The sequence below is a fragment of the Miniopterus natalensis genome, chromosome 2 (assembly GCF_054644295.1).
Source record: "Miniopterus natalensis isolate mMinNat1 chromosome 2, mMinNat1.hap1, whole genome shotgun sequence".
Taxonomy (NCBI): Eukaryota; Metazoa; Chordata; class Mammalia; order Chiroptera; family Miniopteridae; genus Miniopterus; species Miniopterus natalensis.
In genome coordinates, this window is record NC_142082.1 from 143,544,078 (window position 1) to 143,554,056 (window position 9,979).

General features: G+C 43.1%; 2 protein-coding genes across 2 annotated transcripts; one reads left to right on the forward strand and one right to left on the reverse strand.

Moving 5' to 3' along the window:
- The first annotated feature begins 1,718 nt into the window (after nucleotides 1-1,718).
- Nucleotides 1,719-3,383, forward strand: LALBA (lactalbumin alpha). Its single transcript, XM_016201069.2, has 4 exons — nucleotides 1,719-1,851; nucleotides 2,178-2,336; nucleotides 2,714-2,789; nucleotides 3,323-3,383. The coding sequence occupies exons 1-4, from the start codon at nucleotides 1,719-1,721 to the stop codon at nucleotides 3,381-3,383; spliced, it is 429 nt and encodes a 142-aa protein (XP_016056555.1).
- A 3,282-nt stretch (nucleotides 3,384-6,665) lies between these two features.
- On the reverse strand, nucleotides 6,666-9,269 carry OR5BS1 (olfactory receptor family 5 subfamily BS member 1). Its single transcript, XM_016201028.2, has 2 exons — nucleotides 8,497-9,269; nucleotides 6,666-6,828 (listed from the first exon to the last, which is right to left on the reverse strand). Exons 1-2 carry the CDS (start codon nucleotides 9,267-9,269, stop codon nucleotides 6,666-6,668), a joined length of 936 nt encoding a protein of 311 aa, XP_016056514.2.
- Between the last annotated feature and the right edge of the window lie 710 nt (nucleotides 9,270-9,979).

The window sequence follows — 9,979 nt, forward strand, 5'->3', positions numbered from 1 at the left end:
ACAGGGAAGGGCAGAGGAACAATCAAATTATAGGTGAGCAGGCTATTGCCGTAAGTCTTGACTTGGCTGGAAGTGTAGAAAGTCCCTGTGATTCCTGATACCCTGACCTACTATTTTATTCTGTCACAGGTACTTTGTTCATAACCCAGGACAAAAGGCATTTTACACTAGACTCCACTATTGGAAAGACTAGTCCTCTGGGCTAGCTTTTTAAATTTGTCCCTCTCACACATGGTTTAAGATCATCCTCTCATTCCCAGTCATATTCTCAACCATACCAGCTTAGTGTAATAGAATTCCCATTCCTATCCTTCATGCACCTCTCCAAAGCCTCTGGGTGGAATGGAGGAGAAATATAGTGGCAGCACTTTTTCTGTGTTTCTGAAAATGTATTTCTTTGCTATCAGGACTTTCTGCTCATTTCTCTTGGCACTCTAAGGTCCTCCACACTTGTTTCACTCATGCTACCTCATATACTGGTTACCCATGGTGGAGAAGACAGGATAAAACCGAGAGGAGTTTGCCCTGATTCTGAAGAGTTGTAGGATATAACAGTTTTCAATGCCTTCTGTTTGGAAGCCTTATATAGTTTAGTTGGGATGGATACCCCCCTGAAACAGAAGAAATCATGTTTAGAGGATGAGCCTTGGCATGGAGGCTAACAGCTATTGGTGCCATGACAAGATGCTTGATGCCAACAAACTGAAGGAATTATTCAGACCTAGTGTCCTCAACTCCACTTGCTCAGGGGCACTGATCTTAAAACTCAGATCTAGAATCTTGTTTTATAGGTTCCATATATATCCCAGTCTAATCCTAAAGTGCTTTAAGTCCAGTCTTTCCATTGGCTTGGGTCACTCTATTTTTAATCTACAGACACCAACTCTGAGGGTGTCTACAAGTTTCTTATACCCATGAACAAATTTGTTACAAGTTATTAGTCTTGGATTTACATAATGTCTTAATTAATGCCATTGAATAATCAGGTTTGAGGTTTGGGGGTGGGAGCCTGATAGTAGTTCATAGGATAGCCAAATGCATACTGTTATACACACTTTTCTAGTTCTCTGTTTTCCTGAAGTAGGAAGTTTCTGGACCCAAGTTATATCTGATTCTCAAAGTCTGTGTTGCCGTATTCTATAGCTATTTCCGCTCCCTCAGCCATGAACCACCATATCAAGGGACTCTTCTTGAGCTTTGTACTGTGCCTGGGCTGACTGGACAAGTGCCAGTTCTAATCCTGGGACCATGGCATGTAATGACATACAACCCTTTTACATACTCTGTATGTCTGAAGGGGAAAGGGGAGTTGACCATGTACTTTTATTGTATGTTCTGATTTCCTCACTCATAATATCCCCAAGGTCTCCTTTGTTCCTGAAGTTGGCTGGGGACATCTTCCTTCCTAGAACCAACCGTATGAGAGACAAAGGTATAAATAAAGCCAAATGGGAAACAGGATCATGCTTGGAACTCTCTCTGGACAGAGAACAAACAATACCTGGTATAGGCTAGAGATTAGGAAAGGGGAAGGAAAAGTGGGGTGAAATTACGGAGGGAAGTTGGCAGGCTCAGTGTTTCCTTGTGGCACAACCAGTTTTTCTTCATACTTTTCCTAGAAGTAGGGCTTGGTGCCAGGGTTCCTGGGGCTTTCTCCATGAATAAAAGGAGGTGAAGCTGAGTGGTTCATCTATTTCAGGTTCTTGGGGGAAGCCAATATGATGTCCTTCGTCTCTTTGCTCCTGATGGGCATTCTGTTCCCGGCCCTCCAGGCCAAGCAGTTTACGAAATGTGAGCTGTCCCAGGTGCTGAAAGACATGGATGGCTATGGAGGCGTCTCTTTACCTGAATGTGAGTTTTCTGCTGCATTGTTTCATCCCATTCTCCATCTGCTTCTCTCCTCCACTCTCCTTCCCCTCCCCATCATCTTCACTTTCATTCAATTATTTAATAACCCTCTTTTTAAAATCTGTTTACTCTTAATACCTTTATTCTCCTATATTTTCTTTCTCTCATTTTCTGACCTTTTTGGAACTCTTCTTTCTATCTCATCAAGATACTCTGTTGCTTTGCCATATTTAGAGACTTGCTGGAGAGCCATTTTCTCTCTAGGAATACAAATCCTCATTTATGCTGTGCCTGGACATCTCTGTGATACCTTTCTCCCTCTTCCCCAGGGATCTGTAACGTATTCCATATCAGTGGTTACGACACGGAAACTGTAGTCAAAAACAATGGCAGAACAGAATATGGACTCTTTCAGATCAATAATAAGCTTTGGTGCAGGGACAACCAGATACCTCATTCAAGGAACATCTGTGGCATCTCCTGTGATAGTGAGTAGCCCTTTTACCCTGTTTCTTTGCTTTTCTGGAGCCTATCCCTGGGATAATCTCCGGGTTCACATCGGTGGGACTTGAGAGTACTGAGTAAGAGGCTGCTAGAATTTTTCATGATCACCAAATCCCCAAACAGTCCCCTGAAGTCCACAGGTGGATGATCTGTTTGGGAGTCTTGATGAGGTTGATAATTCCTCCAGGCTTGCCCCTCACCTACGGAGAGGCATCACTATGTTGGCTTTCTTATATAGAAAGACAACAGGCATACGCCTCCAGAGAAGGACCAGACCTACTAGATCCAGGGAAAAGAAAAACTCATTACCTTTCTGGGTAACACTTAGCCCTATCATTTTGTTCCCTCTAACTACTGCCAGAGTTCTTGGATGATGACCTTACTGATGACATGATGTGTGCCAAGAAGATCCTGGATAGTGAAGGAATTGACTACTGGTGAATCCCCTTTCTATTTTCTACTTTTCCCTTCCCTTCCTTCTCACCTCTTTAGCTCCAGCACCACTCCCCTCCTCTCTATCCTCTGGTCATTTAATCTAGAATATAGTCTCCAAAGCAATACTCTTTGAGCAGACTCAGGTTTCCACATTTTAAGCCTCTGTCACTCCACTGCTGTTTGGCAATTGTCCTAATATGAGGTCCCTAATAGAAGGCTGAGATTCAGCCTTCTTTCAGCTAGACTTGGACATCTACTTCTACTTCTATAGCCCTAGGCCCTAAAGTGAACCCTTAGTACCACTGTATATCTTTTCTAGCCCTATATTTTTATTTATTTATTTATTTATTTATTTATTTATTTATTGAGTTTTAAAACTGTACCCTATTCCACTAGGTGGCCAACCTTGTTAGGAAGGTCTTTCTGTAATTTTCATCCATACTGTTCCACCTCAACTCTCCTGGGGATAAAGCTAGATGGAAGTTTGAGCTAAGATCCAGTCAGCCAACTTGCCCTGTTTCCTTTCCATTACCAGGTTGCCCCATAAACCACTCTGCTCTGAGAAGCTGGAACAGTGGCTCTGTGAGAGGTGGTGAGCACCGGCTGTCCTTGCTTCTGTTCTTATTCTGCTCCTGGAACTCCTCTTCCCCAGATACCTCAGTTTGGGTCTTTCTACTCCTTTGAAGCTAATTTTTCTTTGAGACCTGGGCCCTGCAGTAACACCACTGGACACTTGAGGACAATTCTCCAGGTGTGCTTGACTGGTGCACTGGACTTTTGTCTCATGCTCAGTGCCCCTGGTGGCACTTTCACTACAACAATGTATTCTACCTCTGTCCCAAATAAAGGGCCTGATTTTGAGTGGCTGGTTGTATTTTCTTTCTGGTGGGAGAGGAAAGAAATAGGGTGAGCAGTGGACACTGAAGCAATAGGTCATAGCCACCTTCCAGCTCTACTGAAGAGGAAATAGTCTGAACTTATAACAGAAAGATGGATTTACTTTCTGTACCAATTCAGTCAATAAACTTTTGTGGATCACCTAGCATATTCAAGGAAATATAGAGGGGATCCAAAATTGGCTAAAAGGACTAGTAAGAGAGATGAGATAAACATGAATAAATGATTATATATAAGGAATAGTATCATAAACATTATGGGAGAGGTTAGAAATGTGCCCTGAGCATTCCTAAGAGGAAAGATAATTTACATTTGGGGATGTGTGTGGGAAAAGGGATCAGGAAGGATTCATGAAAAGAGTAGCACTTGAGCTGGCTTTGAAGTGTGGGTGGAATTTTGATAGGTGGAGATGTGGGGTGGGAAAAGACAGCAAGGACAGGGGCTCCAAGAATCTGAAGTGGGTGACTAGAGGAGTGTGAGGGATTTTTTAAAACCTTTTAGATAAGGAAATCCTCTTCGCAAAGAGCTGTGAGAGGAACTCTCTCTGGAAACCAGAGGTAAGAACAGAGGACCCTTACAGTCAGCTCAGTAGCAGAAGGATCTGGACACTTACTTTCCATTACTCCTCCTTGCTGCTCCACTTGTTTTTAAGAAGGGTTTTCATACAATTTTATTTATTCTAATGACTATGAGAAATGTGAAAGAAGGAAAATCAGGAGATTTGAGTCCTAACATCTGTTTCTGCTACTCACTGATGGTTCAAATCTTGGCAGGTCATCTCCGCCTTCTGTACCTCAATTTCCTCTTCTTGAAATGAGGGTCTTGATCTAGGTGGTTTCTCGGAGATCTCTTCCTGCTTTGACAACCCAGCATTCCAAAACTTCAATTTAATTTACCACATTTCTGAATTAGCTATCTTCTAATTCCTGTCTTCTTCTTTTTCCTGCTTTCCTAAGATGTCTAATATAGCTAATTATACTGCCCCCCCCCCCATACCAGCTGGAGCTTTAGGCAACCTGACCTTCCTTGTCTCAGAGACTAGCAGCTTCCAAAAGAGGTCCCCATGGCCTGTTTAGGGACCTATAGGGCCAGGTAAGGGGCAGAGAGACCATCCCTCTTCTGTACTTAATGAAAACAAACTCCCAGGAAATAACTTGATATTCATCATATTTTTGTGTGAGTTTGAACACAATGTGCTGCACCTTCCAGGGGTGTTGCATGCTATTCCCCTTTAATTATGGGACAAAAAGCTTTCCCCCAAGTCTACAGGGTTTTAGAAGTAACCCTGTGTATAGGTGTATGGTGAGGGCAGACTTGGATATCCATTCCTCCCATTTAGCTCACACATCTACTTCTTCCTTATTACCCTGCCTCAGTTACACCCTCAGGGAGCCATATGCTCTGGGAAATAGAAGGGACCAGCTCCATCAAGTGGCCAGAACAGAAATGCAACTAAAGTTGAGGCTGTTTGGCTCAGCACCGTAGCCCTGGCCCTCATCCTACAGAAATCAGGAAATTTCACCTGTGAGTATATCATATATGAAGCCATAATCTTTGGAGGCCTTTGCTGAAAGAGACTGACAATAAATTTATTTTTAGGGAGGATCTTAGCCTGGGGGTCAGAGGATCAAGAACAGAGATAAACCAGGAGCTGGCGTGGAGGTAGTCTTGACTGATAGCAGAGATCTTGGGCTTCAGGTAGAAACAGGATGGAAGCTGCTATTCTCTTCCTGAGAACTTTCTTGGGAGCTGAATGGGAGGTGGGATGGCAGCTGAGCATTTGTTCTGTTCTCTCCATCTCCTTCTCATTCCTCTAGGCCTGGGGCGTCTTGAACCAGGCAGGGAGCTGAAGTGGTCCAGGCTATGGTGGGCTGTGGGGAGGCTCAGGGTGCCCACCATTGAGCTCTGTGTGAGGAGGACCCAGGACAGTGCCCCAAAATATGGATTCTTTTTCTCTCTTTCTATCCTCATTTTTCCTCCCTGCTACTTGCCTCTGACATCTATATTGTGAATGCAGGAATTTTACTGGATAAAGTTAAATGTTCCTTCTCTCACTCCCCCTTCTCTTTCATTCATTCATTCATTTTATTTTTTTTTTCCACTATGAAACACTAATTGCAAATCTGTTAGATGGCAGGACTATTCTAGACACTGGGGATTCAGAAGCTCTTAGACTGGGGCTTTGCTCTCAAGACTTACACGTTGAGGAGATTCACTTTCTCCCATTTTCCAGGATCATCTAAGAGAAATGACTCTTCAGGTGGACCCATCATTCATTCCTTAATTTGTCAACAAGTAGTTATTGAGGCTTTGTTATTTGCTAGGCTTTACTTCAGATGTCACTTGTTAAGAAAAAAAAAGACAGGAGGAGATGTATTTATTTTATTTTATTTTATTATTTTATTTTATTATTTTATTTTATTATTTTATTTTATTTTTTTATTTTATTTTATTTTATTTTATTTTATTTTATTTTATTTTATTTTATTTTATTTTATTATTTCTTTCTAAGTTATTATGGAGCTGTAGATCTTGCCAGGAATTTTTGGGGAAGGGAACAAAGGAGAAACTTGGTCTCATAGTACCAAGACGGGGCTCTCCCATAACACAGTGGGATATTGCTAGTGGCCAGGCAGGCTGACTTATACTTCGTGCATAGACAAAAGTGAAAGAGTGAGGGAGAGGCAGAAAGGAGAGGGGTAGAAAGAACAAGAAATGAGAGGGAAGAGCAATAGCTGTAGAAATGACCAGTGAAGCTGTGAGGATTTTCTTGTGTGGTGACTGGGCCCCTGTGGATGGGTGTCATCTGGTCAGTGGAAGTTTCTGCCTCTCGCTTGATTGGGGGAGGGCACTGTGGTGAGAAAGACTAAGGCTTCTGCTTTGGAAAAGAGTGAATCCTGAGATAGCTGAGTGGTGACAGCTCTTCTTGCCTCCTCTTCTTTCCTTTAACTTTTCTTCCCGGTGAGGCAGTGGAGCCTGGGTTAGACGGCCAGCCTGGGCTTCCTGGCCAGCATCCTCCTCAGAGCTGCCTTCACCTCCTGGTTCTTCAGACTGTAGATGAAGGGGTTTAACAGAGGGGTCACCACACTGTACTGCATGGAGAGCACTTGTTCTAGGACTGAACCGGATGCTGGAGTCATGTACCTGGAAGGCAAGTGCACAAAGGGGTAAACTGAGCTCAGGACAATGGCCACAGTACTGTTGGCAGTCATGGTCTCTCCCATTCCGGGGACTCTGCAAAGAGATTCCCCAAAGCTGAGCCAACTCTCACTGGTAGCAGCACCTAGAAATGACTGTGTGGTCAGTGAGAATTCAGGCATTTCTGCCTTTAAATGCCTCCAAACATGAGTGATCTTTTGCAGAGCATTACAGGAGCCACCCGGAGGAAGAAGTTCTGCTGCAGGTTAGATCAGGTGCTGCAGGTTAGAGTAGAACTAATAATAGTTCCATGCATTTCCGCAGTGCTTCATACTACCCAAAGCACTGTTCATTAAAGCTGTGGTGATAATAGGAGGAATTTTATCTACTTTTTCCTATATATACAACTACATGTTCTCATCCTGTGATCATTGTTTCTTGCACAACTGTATGCTTAGTCCAATAAAGCTGCCATTGTCCCCAACATTTCTGACTCTGGGAGTTGCCCTCAGAATCATAGCATATTATTTTTATAAGGCTTAGTGAAACAAACATTTGTCTTTTTAGGTACATTTTACTCTGGCTTAGAAAAGAACCAAGCTTAGTAAATGTAGTGGAGAGTTAATGTGTGTTAAGCACAATATATGAATTCAAAATAATAAGATTAAAATTTCAGGTGCATCTTGCTAAAGTGCCGCTGGGAGTATTTCTCAAAGAAGCATTAAGTTTAAAAAAAATTTTACTTTTAGCAATGGTACTATCATCATTGAAATGTTCTTTGTGGCTTCTGGTGTGCTTGGTTAAAAAAGATATTCATTTTACTGCGATTTTTCATCATCTAACTTATCTCTCCTAACATTTCTGTGAGGTTGGTAGGAGAAATCTTACTGTTCCATTATGACATATGAGGAAACTGAGACACAAGCAGGTGAGAAAAGTATGGAGCAATTTGTGCAAATCCATCTGCATTTCACTAATAGAGAGCTTGGACCATGCTTACTGTGTCTCCTAGTAAGCAAGGACTCATCAGCTGGAGTTGTTTATGTTTGAGAGAAGCGTACTAGGAAAGAGCATGAGGTCTGAAGTCAATGAGACTTACTTTAAATTATGGCTCTATGACTAGCTTGTTCTGGGGCTTTTGAGAAATTACCTGGTTACTCCTGAAACTCAGGTTCCTTACCCGAAAATGGGGTTAACAATATTTCTCTTGTAGCATGATGCATGCCCAAATCAATCATGTAAAGCAGCTGGTGTCTTGTAGGTGACTAATAAATAGCTATAACATAAATAGGTTTGGGAGACATCATCTTCCAGCAGGAAAGAAGGATAGGACCTGTTTCTAGGATGATATGTTTTTATTTTTTGAATACGAATCTACTAAAGGCTCCCTGATTTCCTTTTGAGAACTCCTAAAGCATAGGTTAAAGAGAGTAGGAACATATTTAGTCCTTGTGTAAGTTCATTTTTCAGAGTAGACCATTGAGGCTCAAAAAGAAAATGGACTTTTCATAATTCACACAGTTAGTTCACAGCAGAGCCAGAACTAGAGCCCAGCCTTCTGAATTCCAGCACAGCTCTTATTCTGCTACTTGGAAATGTTCTGTTCTACAGACAAGGCCACTTTTGAGTGAGGAATATCCTACATTTACATTCAGGAGGTATAGCATGACATACCTGAAAACTCCTGAACCGTAAAAGATGATGACCACAAGAACATGAGAAGAGCAGGTGGAGAAGATCTTGCTCCGACCCATGGCAGAGTTGATCCTCAGGGCTGTCATGATGATATGGGTGTAGGAACCCAGCAATAGGGCAAAGGTTCCAAAGCCCAGGACCCCCACAGTTGTCAGGATGGAGGCAATGCTAATGTAGGTGTCAGAACAGGCCAAAAGGAGCACTGGAGGGAGCTCGCAGACAAAACTGTGGATGAGGTTGGGACCACAGAAGTGCTGTTGAGCCAGGAGAAGTGTGTTAACTAGGCTACTCCCTATTCCTATGGCCCAGGATGCTCCCACCAGGCCAGTACATACCTTCCTGTCCATATTCACCATGTACAGCAATGGGTGGCACACAGCCTGGAACCGGTCATAGGCCATGGCTGAAAGGAGGCAAGCTTCAGTGGCTCCAGAAAATATGACCAAGGAAATCTGGGTGAAACACTCATCAAGGGATATAGTCTTCCACTTGGAAAGAAGGTTCTCTAGCAGTTTAGGCACAATGACTGAGGAATAGAAAGCATCCAGGAAAGAGAGGTGACTCAGGAAGAAGTACATGGGGGTGTGGAGGTGGGAATCAGCTCTGATCACCAGCAGCATCAGCAGGTTCTCCATGAGGGTCAGGAGGTAAACCACCAGGAACAGTACAAAGAATACTACCTGGATCTGAGGGTTGCTGGATAGTCCTAGAAGAACAAATGCAGTGACTGTGCTTATGTTGCCAGTTTCCATGGAGCAGTCAAGTTTTCCTTCAGAGGGACAAGAATGGGAAAGAATGCTCCAGTGGGTTATCAGCCTCAGAACATGCCTGGTAATGAGGCATTGAGTAAAACTTCACGGCTGACCCAGAACAGATCATGCAGCACAGGCAACCCTGCCATGTCAGACTTCATCAGCCCTTCCCAGCTTAAGGCAGTAAACTACTGGCCAAGGTGGAGAGGTGGGAAGGAAGGGTGTAGAGAATCAGACTTAGAAGGACAGAGAACAGCGATTATCCAGACTGGAAAAGGAAAGGAAGGGAGTTGGGAACAGACGCCAGAGCACAGAGCAGTGCTGTTCTCCAGTTCCAAAGGGAACTGAGTTCAAACCACAGGAGGGCTGACCATCTGGCTGCCAGACCATGAGGAATGTTTGATGGCTTGCTAGGGATAAGGCGACACCTGATGATGGTATAAGACCTTTCTCTGCCACTGTAAATTTGTGAGTTAAAAAACAACAAAATAGTCTTATTTTAAAAAATAACAGTCTGAGAAAACTATATGGTTTCTAAAATCCATTTCAGCTTAGAAATCCTAAAGATTGAGGAATATCTTCCTTGGGTATTTCTGGCACTGAGTAGAAACTCCTTGTTCCCTTCCATGCCAACCCAAGCAGAAGTGGCACACGGGGTGCTTGCTGGTTTCATGGAAGCCAGGAAGAAGTCCTCCAAATGGAAGGAAGGG

What these genes read in the sequence shown, in the direction of transcription:
- OR5BS1 (XM_016201028.2), bottom strand. Translation starts at nt 9,269, where the DNA reads ATGGAAACTGGCAACATAAGCACAGTCACTGCATTTGTTCTTCTAGGA. An exon ending in TACGGTTCAGGAGTTTTCAG is followed by an intron (nt 6,829 to 8,496) that starts GTATGTCATGCT and finishes CTTGCCTTCCAG; the next exon opens with GTACATGACTCCAGCATCCG.
- LALBA (XM_016201069.2), top strand. Translation starts at nt 1,719, where the DNA reads ATGATGTCCTTCGTCTCTTTGCTCCTGATGGGCATTCTGTTCCCGGCC. An exon ending in CTGTGGCATCTCCTGTGATA is followed by an intron (nt 2,337 to 2,713) that starts GTGAGTAGCCCT and finishes AACTACTGCCAG; the next exon opens with AGTTCTTGGATGATGACCTT. An exon ending in AGTGAAGGAATTGACTACTG is followed by an intron (nt 2,790 to 3,322) that starts GTGAATCCCCTT and finishes TTCCATTACCAG; the next exon opens with GTTGCCCCATAAACCACTCT.